Below are 15,702 nucleotides of genomic sequence, written 5' to 3' on the forward strand. Positions count from 1 at the left end.
CTCATGATCAATTATTGTCGACAATTAAATCTTTATTCAAAAGGTCGAATACTATTTATTATAGAACTTAAAAACCGAAGGTTTACAATTTACATACATACGAAATTTCCCTTAATTTGATTTGTACTTGTCATAATAATCTAGTTTGAGCTATTTACGTAAATGTTGACCAATATGTAATAACTACACACAATCAATCAATATATATACCACACCAAACCACTATCTCTCATCCAAAGACTAGAGAAAGCTAAAGGATAACGCATTTAAAAATGCAGGCCAAAAGTGTCGGTTTGCTTAAATTAAATTAACTTACACAAAGATAATTGAACATAACCATAACCTTCTTTCTTAATTCAATCTCAACATTCAATAATCAACATTCCCCCTTAACATATTAAATTAAAAGACAGATCATTTTAGTATTTCTCAAAAGTACGGGATTTTGAGACCATTTTATAGTCAGATGTGTTCACTATTAGAAGACAAATTACCACACCATTATATTTAAATTTTAATCATAAAATGATCATAAATCCCATCTTTTTAAATAGAGAAAAATAGTCCATCTGAAACATAAATTTGGCTAAATTATTAACACACCCAACACATAATATGACCTTTCTTCTCAAAATCTCCCACCTTTCTTGAATATTTCTTGGGTCTATGCTTGTCTCTTTCCTTGACAAATTAAAATTCGTATAATAATCGTATAATATTTCTTCAGTCCATGCTTCTCTTCTTAACAAATTCATCTTCTAAACAATCAAAATTATGTTTAAGCACCGTGACGCTTTAATCGTTGCCGCTACCGTTATCGTCGTTATATTCTTCACGGTTCTCTTATATGTCGTAATTCGACTGATCCAACGTCATTTCCGTCCAAACCGGGTGGCCGTCACCCAACAACCACTCCCCAAAACAATATCGTTACAACCACAACACGACCCCAAACGAAGGTTATATAATCACGCGTTTTTCAACAGGGGATCCTCAACAAAAACGGCCTTATTCAATTGGGCGGATCACCCTACGTTAATAAACGACGTAGTCGAAAACGGATGGTCACGGTTCGCTTTCATTCAATACAACAATTCCTCAACCGTCCGATCTTCGCTTTTTAACAGTCTTCGAGCAATAACCGATGATAATCACCAAGTTGAAGAAACATGGGAAGTAGGGTTGAATTCAGTTGACTTCATGCAGAAGTTACGCTTCAAAATCAACGGCTCAAATCTCTCCACGTCGATCAATTCATCGAAATTGACGGTCAGGATGAACTTGCCGTTGCCGGGTCCACAGTTGGGGAATTCGTTTCCACCTGAAGCGTATTTTGAAATTACTGTAGTGAGTTGTTTGGTGAATAAAGGGTTGGTGAAAGGTGATGGTGAAAATTTGGAGAAGGCAAAGTTGTTGAGTCAACACAGTGATTCTTCTATTATTTCTGGGATTAAGTCTTCGGCGGCTATTGCTCACACGGTAACTTTATATTCTTTTAGCTTCAGATTAAATTTCCGTTTAATTTTGTTTCCAGGTAAAGTAAAAAAAGATTACTCCTCCGATTCTTTGTTTAGTGACACGCCTAAAATGTCGCTACTTAAGACGGCTAAATTAACAATTTATAAGTAACACTTAATGCTAATTTAAACTTATTCTAAGACAAGTAAAGTAGTAATAAGGGGATCGTACCCAAAAGAAGGAGGGTTTTGCAATCGGTTTTCAATTATATTCTAATAACAATTGTAAAGTAATCAACAAACAAGCATGTAAATGAAAGGGACTGGGGGTTTTTTAGTTTGGTTTCCAAAAGTAACAAAAGCAAAACATTATTCAAATAAGAGTGAGTAGCAAGTATTCAATCAAACAAGTTTTACGATGAAAATTTATCAAGTTAGGAAGACTTAACCCAACTCAATAAAGTGAGACACTTTAGTTGATAAAATCACTCAATCAATCATTTTAACCAATGTTATTGCCCTATTAGTGAGATTAATTCTCCAAATTCCCTTAATTAGAAGACAATCACAAGAAAATCACACTTAGTAATTGACCCAACTTATTAGTTCCCCTAGTGCAAATCACACACATAAGGTAGATAACAAGAAGATGTAGCAATGGAATCTAATAGGTGCAATTACTCACAATGAAATCACAATTAATGAGCAATTACAAATTAATCTCTCAATTGTTAATTAAACCAAAAAGAAAGATTAGAGTGTCTTACAACCAAAGATTACACCTTTGAGTTGGATTAAGAAGAGGAGATTAGTTCTCCATAATAGATCTCAAACCCAAATTAGATGATAATTCTTCAATTATAACTTGATTAACAAAATTAAGCATAAGATGGTGAATCCCTAATGGTATTCACCTATATATAATCCTAGGTTAAAGAGGAAATGATGTGCTTAAGTTGGATGGAAGCCCGTAATAAAAACGCATAATACCAAGAAAAGGCGCACGGTACGCCTTTGTCTCTGGACTGCATTTTTCAAAAGGTCATATTCAAAAGGTCATATCTCTCTTGTTACTTGGCCAAATGAGGCGTGTAACCTGTCGTTGGAAAGCTAAGAACATAAGTTTTCACCTCCACTTGGCCTTGCATCGATACGAGCTCTAGAACTCAACATATACTCATTTGAATTCGATCCTTACGCAAACGAAGCTTCAAATCTTCAATTGCTTCATCCTTTCACTTCTTCATGTCTTAGTTAGTCTTCTTTCTTGCTTGTAAATGTTTTGTACCATGGTAGATTTCAAGACATGCCTTTGCTTCCAATCTTTGTTCAAAACTCCATTATTACCCCGACACTCGAAAAACGGCAATAGTGACGTAAATCATGTAAAACCGCATCCCAATGTCGCTTTATTATACTTAAAATATGCTAAATAGATAGTAGAAATATGAGCCTATCATTTAGCTATGCTTTTTGGCACAAAGATCAAACGACTGGGGATGCGATCATTTTACGGTATAGTGTTATTGGATGTCAACTGTCAAGAGGCAATAATATATTGGATTAGATGATCAAATAGCTTATTAGAATCATGTTTAATATAGAAAGATAAACAAATGGACAGAATATGCAAAAAAGACAAAATGAAAATATTTAACAAATAAGCTGAACGGACGGAGTACAATAGAATATTAACTAATTTAGTGGATGTAAAATTTCATAAAGGTAGTCGATTTTGCTATAGTTTCCACCTACAATCTACTCCCTCCCATTCTTTTTTATCTTCCTTGTTGCTTTTTTACCGTTTTCTGAATGATACTTTAACTCATCTTTTCAATACACATATATACATTTTTTTGGTTGTAAATAATATTTTGTTGGAGAGATTTTCAAAATGAATATAATATTTTAATTTTATATTAACGTTTTTATTTCTCCATATATTTATAGTAGTGTTTTTTTAAGAGTAAATTATAAATTACTCTCTCTTATAATACACTTTTTTAAACTTAGTCCTTTAAAAAAAAAAGTTTTAAATTTACACCAGAAAATTGCCGAAATATTAATATTGCTCCCAAACCCCTATTTTTTTGTACTTTTGCTCTTGGTTTATTTAATTTTCATATTTATTCTTCTACTACTTCTTGTCTCCCTATTTTCCATTCTCCTTTGTCTTAATCTATCACAATTATCCACTGCTCAACCACAAACAATCACTACCTTCCACACCCAACCACCACAATCACTCACCCACTCCCCAACACTAAACTCACCGCATTCCGTTGCCCCACCCCTTAGACACCACACCCTTATACTTCTTCATTCTTCAAAACCCAATCCCCTCCAACATTACTACCCCCACTTCTCCACGCATATTAAATACCCAAATCATTATCATTCACATCATTAAACACCCAAACACACTATTACCACTACTATCTTTATTTCTCGCTTTTGATTTAATATTAGCAAAGTTAATATGCATGAGAAATAAAAAGATCATGAACAAATATCAATAGAGAACCCTACCTTACAAAATAAAATAAATTAATATAAATCAGTCACAAACTAAACCTTGATAATGAACCTATCAACATACTATCTAATAACAAAATAATCATCAAATTAACCAAATTAAACAATCGGAAATCCCGTAATAAAATAAATAAGGAGGAAAAGGGCAGAGAGAAAAAGACAAAGGAGAATGGAAGAAGAAGAAGAAGATAATATGAGAATGAAATAAATTAAAGGCATTTTAATCATAAATTTACAAAAATAGAGGTTTTGGAGCAATTTCAAAATTTTAGTAACTTTTTTGCTGTAATTTTTACACTTTTTTTTTTAAAGAGAGTAAGTTTGAAGAAGTGTACTATAAAAGGGAGTAATTGATAACTAGTTTTTGAGCGCGTGCCCACACGGGTGATCTTCAAATTTACGTTATAAATAATATTTATATAATCATTGTAATTTTCCTAATTTATAAATAAACCCTAAAAACTCATTTATGTGCTTTTAATCGAGTATTCGAGTATAAAGAAATAACTATTTGTATATTCAAATATTATATAATAACTATCATACTCTAAAAGCATACACAATATGCATCACGTTCATTGTGCTCTTTGTATTTTTGCCAAAAACAAAACTACTTTACTCGATTTCTCCCTCTATTATTCAATTACGTAGTCGATTTTTACTTCTAAATAATTAAATTAACCTTTATAATTTTCATTATTTAACCAAAAATCATTATGATTCAATCAATATATACTATCCACGGTCGATAACACTTCAACGATGGATGAAACATCAAATTTTTTAACATTAGTGAAAAATTTATTGAAGTTTGGTGTTTGTGGTAAATATTATAAAGTGATGTAGAACCCATTTTTTAGCCACCAATCACCACGGGACAATGTTTAAAACCCTTTCTTCAATCACTCTTTAAAAAACTTTCTTAAAATATATTTAACAAATGATTGTTTTCCAATACATCAAAGCTCACCTAACTGCTTGACTCGGCTCGAATTTTGTCTCAAATCGTAATGACCAATCTTTATTCTAACATGTCAACCCCGTGTTACAGATTTAAATAATTTTCTTATGGAAATACACGCTTTATATTCTTTTTATGGGTTTTTATACACTTTTGTATTGAACACTCAACTAATGTACTTATAGCTTCACTTATCTATAGGAGTGACATACCCTCGACAAAATTATTAGCCATTTTCATATGATTATTTGACGAATATAGTATGGTCATGAATGGTGATGATTGGATATAATCAAATGAACGTCAAATAGGAAATGAGATAAGAGTAAGGTTGATTCATTTTTGCAAAAGTAATTAGGTATATCATAACTACAATTCTCCTCTTTTAAGTGTGATATTAGGAGATTTGTGAGATATTTGTGACCAGACTTGAATTACTGGTTTATTAGGGGGAAAGTATTGTCTTTAATCATTCTTTCACAATTATTAATAGTTACAGGCGTCAATCAATGATACGACTCAAAAACACGACATGAACCCAGCACGAAGTTAGGGTTAAAGACATTGTGACCCCTTTAAGTAATTGGGTTGACGTCAACACAATATGAAACTTAAATAGACACAATATGAAACTTAAATAGGCTAGGTTAGGGTTGAACTCTTTTAACACGAACTTGACACGAATAACCCATTTAGTAAAAGTGTTGTCGTATATCGAGCTCAAAATGTCATTATTTTCTCATTTACTATTGTCGAGCTCGACCCATGCTCTCGCTTATGCTTATTGCCTTAGAATGACCGTCGTCTATGTGACTTCTCTTAGGACTTATTCTACAACCTTCAATCTTAATTGATATTTCTCCTTCAAAGACGTGTGGAGCATATACAAAAATATATGTCGATGGAGGTTTCAATCAAAAAAAATTCCATAGAAAAACATGTATCGAATATTCTCCCTACTAAAAACACAACACAATCTACAACTAACATTCGTAAATAAATTTCTTTTGTATACACATATATTATACAATATACTATACATCATGGAAACGAAAAAGATAAGATTGAATAATTACCAACATACATGTTCCAAGTTAGTTAAACCGTAAACCTAAAGTCAAAAATTAACAATTATTCGTTTAACAAATTTAAAATTTTAAACAATTTTCGATAATAAGCCATAAAAACTCAATATAACTTCTTTAAAACGTAAATAATAAATCATCGATACCTCAAGCCTTTAGAAATGAAAATGAAATGAAAATGATTATATCCAGTTCGACATTAGATATCGAAGTGATTTCTTGGTTGCCCGCCCAACCTATGTACTTGTTCATATCGCTTTTGACGGCAGAGGTACAATATACGATTTTTCTTGGCAAAATGATAAATTATTCACTTATGATTGCTTAATGAATTTATGAATGATAAACATGGAAAAGAATTGAATAGAAATTGGCAAAATAGAAAAAGATAAAGTAAAAATGGTAGGAAATCCTGCATTATTTTAAAAAGGAATAACTGGCTAAGGAAATCATAGGTTGATAGCCGAAATTTACGTAGTTTGTCAACAAAATTTACGTACATCAGATGGTATAAGTTTTTGAGTTTTATTATAAAGTTTTTGAGTTCATTTACTTAAACATTAATCTCAAAAAGTTAATTTTTAATTCAAAAAAATTACATATAAGCTCAGAAAATTTTGATTTTTGACGTCATAAAACTAAAATGTAATTTATACTCTCTATAGAATTCAAAAAAAAAAAATACACAAAAACTCATTAAGTGTGTGGTAGTACATCTGATGTACAATCCTTTTTCTCCTTTTTTTGTGGCTGAATAGGAAAAGATACGGGGAGTGATCAAAAGTGAAATATTGTTTCCTTTTTGTGGCTGAATATTTGATGTGATTTTAAGTTAATTCATGGGTTTGACTGGAATTTATTAAGTGATGTTAAAAATAAAAACGGCTACTTTATGTAGCACTTAATTGCAAATCTTATATATATTTTTAAATAGAAAATGACACGTGGCGTTTGAAGGAGTTGTGACACGTGGTGATCAACGGGGCTTGCGGTTGTTGCTTTAATATAATATATGATTTACTTTTTTTGTTCTTAACGACAAGTTTGGTTATTTTGTTAAACATTCTCTTATTATTTGCGATTTTTTTTCAAATTGATTGTCATATCTTTATATTGGGTAAGAAAAAAAAAATCAACTTTTCCGTATTATCTTCTTCTTGATCATTATTTTTAAAATTTTTTGAAAATAGAAAGTAGTACACCAAAAATTTAAGGTGTTGATTTTCGCAGTACGCATTTTACTCATTGCAGTATACTTTTGACCATTATACCCTCCACATTTCTCCCTCTTATTTCCCTTTCCTTTGTTATCCTCTTAATATATTTCTTCTTCCACCCACTATCGCCGCCAACCACCGCCTTACGACACCACCATCAATCACCGCCTTAAGTCACCGCCATAAACCACTCGCCGTATACCAGTGTTGTCAAACATCAACACCCTAAACCACCCTCCTCAGAAAAGAGGGGGTGGTTTCAATGAATTTGATATGGTTGAATTCAAAAATAATGTTGAAATATTTGTATGAATTGATATTTTGTCGCCCAATATGAATTTGATATGGTTTCAATTTCTATGAATTCAATTCACATTCATATTCTGTCGGCCACTAAATCCGCGGTCGCTACTTTTTAGCTATGTTGGTTGTGTGCAAAGCGGGGAGGAAGGCTGCTTGGTGCGATGAGCGGAAGGACAGGGTGCGCCTGGTGTGATGGACCACCGGCAGGCAGGGCTCCGGTGATAAGGGTGGTTGGACTTGGTGGGGTGGGATACTGTATTGCGTGGTTCTTTTTCTCCCTTTTTTTTCTTTGGATGCAGTACACTAGTATGACAAGGGTATACAATGGAAAAGAATAGGTAAAAAGTACTGAATTGAGTAAAAGTGTATTGCGAAAATAAATTACATAAATTTAATGGAGGCACTATATCTAAAGTAGAAAAGTAGAAAATTCAACCAAAGCTGAAAGACAGTGGAATTATACTAGAGCTGATCAAAAGCGGGCTTGGGCCGGACACGGGACGGACCCAACTGCTAAAAAAGTGTTCGACGGGCCTTATTTCACAGCCCAACCCTCTAAGTGTGCCAGTTTTCAATGTCCGTACCCGCCCACTACCAGAAAGCGGGCCGGCCCGTGGGCCCGAATAAAAACAAATACAAAAATTAGTGTTTCAATTAAAACACGAGTTTATTATCGCCACATCCCGCAAAAACTTAACAGTTGTCTTTAAAAGTTCAAACTTAATAAAATATACTAATCTTCAAAAGATAAGTTTACTATATTTTGAAAAAACATAAGTTTGGCAATATTGTCATACAAACATCAAAAGTTAATTTTTGCCTTAGTGTTTGTGCGACATTGTTGGCGGTTACATACACTCACGTGTAAATACTTGAAAGGTACTATCTTTATACGATAATCTGGTTAGTAGCATGTCCATTCTCAGCGAATCTTATACGACAAGTGTAAATAACTAAATACCAATAGTCTCCGACTTATACGTAAGCATAAGTATATTCATTTACGCTACCTAATTGGTTTAGATTGTACAAATTGTAAATGAAATGAGCAGCGAACGGCAGAGAACGACAGAAGCACAGAACGGCAGAGGACCGAGAGTTTGAGGAATTTTGTGAGGTAACTTTTAATAGCGGGCCTAGCGGGCTGTTCGTGGGCAAATTTGTTTAGTCTAAGCCCGTCCATTTATTCTAGCAGACCTAATTTTCTTGTCCATTACCCGTTTATTTTTTTATTTTATTTTGTCCAAGCCCGCTATTTTAGCAAGTTTTAGGCATTAATTTAAAGAGCTTCTGGTTAACAATATGGAATAAAATGTATTTAAATATGATACCGACGAGCAATAGAGGTATAGACGTGTTTGTTCCAATTCCATTCATCCTTAAAATTGGTTAGCTTGTCTAATATTTATGGGATGAAGAAGAAATTGACCACCCAAATAGGAGGTCTTGAAGGGCTGCAATTAAGTTAGAATTCATAGAACATCTAACTCCATTTTAAAATAATTCAACTAAACATTAGAATGTATTAAAACTAATCCAATCAATTTGAAAAAACTAAACTAAGCATCTTCCATAGTGACAAGACAAATTAAAAAGACATTTTCATTTGTACTAGAGTCCTCATTTTGCTTAACTAGTAAAGTTATAAAAGGTGATGTTTGTAACTAGGGTTTAAATCTTGTCAAACTCTTCCTTGTGTTTTACTTTAGAATGAAATTGGCTTTTTTTTTGTTTGTTTTTTTTTTGGTGAAGACTAAAAGGAAATTGGTTCAGGAGTACATTAAGTGGATATCAATGTCACTAAAACTTTTTTAAGTCTATTAACTTATACTCGGTAGTTGATAATGGTGAATTTAGAGGATTAGCAGGAATTCTGTGTGGTCCATAAGACCATAACAATGAAAAGTTTTTAAGTTTAATTTTTTTTTTTGTTTTTTTTAATTTTATGACGAGGGGGTTGAATTTCCCGCACTACCACATGGACCATGTAAGTCACCCCTTTCGGGGGCTGCAGTGGCCAAGTGATCATCGCCCCAGCTGGTAGTCGAACCCGGGACCTCTCAACTCCTGCATTTCTGCAAGCTTCAAGGTTTAACCCGGCTACCACTGGACTAACACCACATGGTTTAATTTAAATTTTTTTATTCTACTTTATTATACATTAATAGTTTCTCTCTCCAAAAAAAAAATGTGTACGCACAAATTATAGAATAAGACAGTTTTACATTATAAAACGATAATTTTGTATAAAAAATAACTCATTTACTATGGGTAATTAATGAGTGGTTTTTATGAAAATAGACCGTTACAATATAAAAACATCTCATATAATAACCACCGAAGTGTTTTGAGTTTTCAGGGAAGCAAAAAAGGAAGCGGCATTATGATGTCGGTGGGGTTAACAGTTTGCGGGTCGACGATGAATAAGCTACCCGGCAGTTACCCTGGTTCTATTGCGTTTCATTCAAATGGCTCTGTTTATCTCACTGGTACGCCTATGTTTCCCATTTTGATTATATTGCCTTCTAGTTCGAATTTTATTTCGACGTAATTGCTAAATCCCGCCTACTAATTTACTCAATTTCGCGCATTATTGCCTTTTATTCCGAATATATCCCTCTTATTTCTCAGCCACCAAAGAGAAACAAGAGAGAAAAAAAAGGGAAAGCAGTATACAACGATTTCCATCTACACGCAAAACCAACAGCCCCCTCTCCCTACCGTCGGCCACCTTAAGCCGCGCTGCTCACCCCTCCATGACCCCATATCAGCGTCAACCACCCACCACCGCGCCGAGCACTACAACCCTTGTGCGCGCGTACTGCAGAAACTTAACTTATAACCGCAGTAACCGCACCTTCGACCACCGCAAAAACCGCACCCTCCCACCAACCTCCCAGCGCCGCCGACCACCTAGTTAACGTCTCCCCCACCACTCCGCGAAACAATCCACCAGCAGATCCAGGGTTTCGGCGGTCACCGTTGATTGACCCCTAGCCTATAATGGTTTATGGTTTGGTGTGCCAACCATTAATCGTCATTTTCTTTTTCTATTGCTAATCTTTAATTTCATTGCACTATGTTATCTGTTCCCTCATCTAATTAGATCAATCAATCAAAAGTGGAGCATCAAGTACATAAATAAACCGATTGATTTACAAATAGTGGTTGCCATTATCTCCATTGGCACGCACAAACTATTTTTACGCGTACGGGTCAAGTGTAGGAAGGGGTGGTTGGTGGCGGGATTAGGGTGTGGAGGGGTGGTCAGCGGCGTTGGGAGGCTGGATAGGGAGGGTGCCGGTGAATGTTTAATTTGACGAAAGAAAAAAAACAATGGGGATTAGGGTGTATATTGGCCTTCTCTCTCTTGTATCTTTCTTAGAAGGGTGATAAATGAGAGGGATACTCGGAAAAGAAGGGAAAAATGCGCAGGATTAACTAAAATAGTGCGCGGGATTTATTTTTATATTGACCTTATTTTGTGTCATCTATACAAAATATTTATTTTTGTTTAAATATAATTTTTTTATTTTTTTATTATAATATGTTATGTCTTATATTCTCTCGTTTTAAATTTTAATTGATTTTATAATTTTATCTAATGTTTACCCCATTTTCATTTATGCTACCTAACATATCTTCTAATTCTTTTTATTCAATCTCCGACGTTGACTAATGAACCCTAACGTGACTTCTTATTCTCTCAGTTTCTTTTTTTCATCAATTAAGACAAAGTCTTCACTAATTAATTTCCTTTTGGTACACACATGTTATGCCTTTTATAATTTCTAATTTTTTTTTTTTTTTTTGCAAAACCAATCCGGAGGTTAATTATTGAATAGTGAAATGTTTAGCAATTAGAATCGGTAATCCTCACATAGAACAATGGGATGAATGTTGAAAATAGACTAATAGAGTAGTGTCCTTAGACCTTGTTTAATCAAATAAAGGAAATCGAGGAATTACGACGAGTGGTAAAGATTAGCTAATTATGATATCCCGCATCTCTTGACTAAAATCTCTCAAGGCATTTTCCTAGGCTATTCGTAATCGACTAGTCATCATCAAGCTATTCCACCTTTGACATATATATGCTCCTATTCTTAGCTTTCACCGACGTCATGCTTGGAGTTTAGGAGTAGTCGTGAATCTAGGGGGTTAGAAGTGACGCTTATTCTGGTCGACGGACGAAAATTTCAAAGTTTTTAGTTAAAATTTTCCAACTTTTTTCGAGTTGCCTTTACAGTTTACATTATTACACGTTTGCCTTCGTTGAGATTTTTCAATCCCGCCCAGGTCAATTCCCTAGAGTAAATCTCACGAGACATTCATAACGAAACTAATAACCTTTATAACATGATTTGGTTGCAAAATTTTTGAGAGTAAAATTTCCTATCTTGCAAAATATAGGGTTGGCATTACCACCGAATAAAATTCAAATATATGATTTATGCAAAACATTGTCTGGTGCAAGTATATTTCATATTTGTGTACTTACAAATAATGGTGATTGGTGAAGCGTGGAGAAATGACAACGGTTGATTGGTTGCCATCTATCTATGTAATGCAAAATATGAATTCATTTGTTTAATTTTCGCATTTTATGGACTCCCGTCATTAATTCACCTCCAAATATCCAGTTTTTGTTTTGACCTCCTAACTTCAAAATCCTGCTCCACCCATTAACTTACATATGTACTTTCTTTAAAACCAGGGATGAAGCTAGTTTTCGAATCCGAAAAACAAGATTGGGCGCAACCTGGAAAGGTAATCGGGTGCGGATTTGATCCCAGACAAAAAAAGGTTTTCTTCACATTGGATTCAGAACTAATCCATGTTGTTCACTGCAAATCAGAGGATTTCGGGATGCCAATGTACCCTATAATTGCATCAAACATAGACATGACAGCAACAGTAAACTTGGGTCAAAGTAGCTTTAGTTATGGACCAGCAAACGTAAATAGGACTCCAAATCCATGCTTCACAGGCGGCACTTCGTTAGAATATGATGATAGCAAAGAGTTGTTCTCCATGGAAAGGTTAGACTCTGAGTGGCTTGCTCACAGTGCCACCGTTAGAAGCACAGCTAGTAATAACAGCCATCAAAATAACTACTACGCCAACAATAACAATAGAATCGGTTATGATGATGAAGAATCAGAGGCCGAATTGTTCGAAATTGTGCTGGATAGCTCATGAATGGTTTTGGCGAACGGGTTATTTGTGTCAGGATACGAGTGACTGGTGAATTCAGATCATTTCTTGTTCAATTTGGATATGGTTGCGGGTGAATTATTAACGAGTCATTTTGACACGCGAGTTAGTTTGAGGCAAAATGATGATATGAATTGGAGGCTTCAATTGTACATCATCGTTTTGGATTAGCCCGTGATGAAGTAAATGTTAGAGGCAATGGCCGCATATTTCAAGGAATTCCATTAGATCACAATTTTTCTGCTATATGATTTACCTCTCCGCAAAAATACAGTATTCCAACACTTTTTTGTATATAAAATTCTAACATGTAACCAGTGGCGAGTCCAGGATTTTGATTTCGGTGTAGCAAAATATATATTCAAGGTAAAATGTATAGATAATTAGTGCGAAAGTAGTAAATTTTGGTGTAGCAAATCACAAAATTCTAACCGAATTTTTCGACTTTGGTGTAGCGGCTGCGACACCGAAGACCTTAGTGGCCTCGCCCCTGCATGTAACGATAACTAAATTGAAAAAAAACCGTACTTCTTCGTCCGTCCCAATTATTTGTTTACCTTTGATTAAAATCTAGTAAGTAAATAAATGAGATGACGTGAATATTAAAAGTTTATCTGTAGGTGATAATTATAGAGATTTTCTTAATTATGCCTCGATGAACGGTATTTTTTCTTGATTTTATTTTGTTCCGACAGTTTTGTACGAGAGGTTCCAATTGGCATGTTTCAAAGTTCAAACATACGAGAACCCTCTAATTTCGTCGATAGCCGGTAGCCCAGATCAACCACCCAACAAGATTGCATCACCGCGGTCTTAACCTGTAATACCCGTGATTTTGATAGATTTAGTCGATTGACTCTAGTGATTGTGTGCGCGTGTTAAAAGACGATTTTAGTCTATAGACTAGTCGAGTTAGTCGATCTACTAAACTGGGTGGTTTGAGTGGTTTTAGTCGATCGACTATTCTTGTGTTGGATGTTTTTCGCACGCTTACCTTACCCTTTCCTAATTTAGCCTAGACTTACCCAAAGTATAAATATTTTCCAAACATCGATGAATACCCTTTTTTGTTATTTACACAATTATTCACAAAAAAACCGAGCTAGGGGAAGAGAGAAGAGGGAGAGCGCGATTTTGATTGGGATTTGACAATTTTGGCAAACAAGGTCACATCTTCTCTTCGTAATTTTTCTAATTAATTCGTATTTGTAATCATTAGTTTTACGTTATTCTTGCTGGATTCGTCGACCTAATATGTATTAGACCAAACTCTAACCTTGGATTTAGGGGAGATAGGTTACAATTGTTGTTATATGCACTAGTTAGTGATTGTATGCTATTCTACGACTATTATAAGCGACGAATTCGTTGAGGAGCAATTCTAATCCCGTGTGCTAGGACTTTTCACGTGAAGTTACGAAAAGGTAAGGGACATTCCTACTCAACTAGTATATTGTTATTATGTGATTGTATGTATCGAACTACAACAGTTTGATGAGGTTAACATTGATGTTGAGAATGTTAATGTGAGATGGGTATACGTCTATGTTGTAGTTGCTGCTTTTGTCGTGTAGATGGTGTATTTGTGCATTGTTGTTTTTGTGATTATGGAACTGAGATGCGTTGAGGTGTGATGCCGCTATGTACTGTGTTAAGGGGGTTGTACTGTCGAGGTGTTGATGCAGGTACTGTGTTAAGGGGATTGTATCACAGTGACAATGAGCACGGTGTTAAAGGGATTGTGCCATGTCGGTGAATTAAGCATGTTGTTAAAGGGAATGTGCGTTGGTAGACGGTTGGCACATGCATGTGTGACATTGAGACCGGACTACTTGCCGTGTTGTATGGTTAATTATTTAGTATATTGTTAATCATTAATGCTTATGCTGTTATTGATAATAATATACCCATGTTGTTAGATTGTCCCTACGTTACTCAACCTTTGGATGACCTGTGTGCTTCTGTTGTGTCAAAAATCTTTTTTCACCGCTGTGATAAACCATTTGATATTTCTGGCAAATGGGGAGCAGTGAGTCTTACAGGTGGTGATTTGTGCGATTGATTTGGATGTTGATGGGGCAGGGGAGTGTGACAATTGCTGCCGAATTAGTTCGACATCTAGTTTATTTGTCATTACTATTCAGACCATAAAGACTTCTATTGTATTAGCTACATACCTATTTATTGGTTCTGATCTTGTAAGACAATAAAGTTGGCTTGACAGTTTTGCTGTAATTAATTTTAACGTCCCTTGTATTTTTTGTCTTATGTTATTCTCTACGTACCTTAAGCAACTGAGATGGTAACAATCCCATTTAATTGAGAACATATTGCTAAGGCTCCTGGTTAAACAACGGTGTTATGAAGTGGTATCAGAGCGATTGATCCTAGGGACTAAACCAATGAATGAAATGAAACCAGATTGTGTGTGAACTCTCGGACTTGTATAATAAAGTAAACACAAATGTTGCAGCGGAAAATGCGAGATTCTAAAAACTGTAAAGATAAAATCGCGCAGTCATTAAATCACAAACCAAAATTTGAATTTAAGAAATCTTTTAATACAAACTACATATTAAAGGAATTTAATGGATCTCGATCCCTTGATAATATAAAAATGTGGTATTAAACAATACTATAAACTAACATGTAAAGTTCAATCATTGTAAGTACAACGCTCGCTAACTCACTCGTCGAAACTCCAAATAAGCACCAACCTCCAACCTATTCATTCATTAAAAATGAATGCCAGAGTCACTGCGGAGTAACTCAGGGTTTTCCCAGCCTTATTACATCAAAAACACAAATAAACAAGAACATATTAAATAAAGCATATACAAAATAATTAAATGACATAAGAACTATGACATAAGAATAATATTCTATACATTTGAAGTCAACCATGAACAATGGCATACGAGACATTC

General features: G+C 34.5%; 1 protein-coding gene across 1 annotated transcript; it reads left to right on the forward strand.

Moving 5' to 3' along the window:
- Positions 1–575: 575 nt before the first annotated feature.
- On the forward strand, positions 576–13,318 carry LOC141596906 (uncharacterized). The gene is made up of 3 exons (XM_074417181.1): positions 576–1,479; positions 9,918–10,047; positions 12,276–13,318. The coding sequence occupies exons 1-3, from the start codon at positions 775–777 to the stop codon at positions 12,758–12,760; spliced, it is 1,320 nt and encodes a 439-aa protein (XP_074273282.1). The 5' UTR covers positions 576–774; the 3' UTR covers positions 12,761–13,318.
- Positions 13,319–15,702: the final 2,384 nt, after the last annotated feature.

This window comes from Silene latifolia, chromosome 8, assembly GCF_048544455.1.
Source record: "Silene latifolia isolate original U9 population chromosome 8, ASM4854445v1, whole genome shotgun sequence".
Classification (NCBI taxonomy): Eukaryota; Viridiplantae; Streptophyta; class Magnoliopsida; order Caryophyllales; family Caryophyllaceae; genus Silene; species Silene latifolia.

What these genes read in the sequence shown, in the direction of transcription:
- LOC141596906 (XM_074417181.1), top strand. Translation starts at nt 775, where the DNA reads ATGTTTAAGCACCGTGACGCTTTAATCGTTGCCGCTACCGTTATCGTC. An exon ending in CGGCGGCTATTGCTCACACG is followed by an intron (nt 1,480 to 9,917) that starts GTAACTTTATAT and finishes TTGAGTTTTCAG; the next exon opens with GGAAGCAAAAAAGGAAGCGG. An exon ending in TGGCTCTGTTTATCTCACTG is followed by an intron (nt 10,048 to 12,275) that starts GTACGCCTATGT and finishes CTTTAAAACCAG; the next exon opens with GGATGAAGCTAGTTTTCGAA.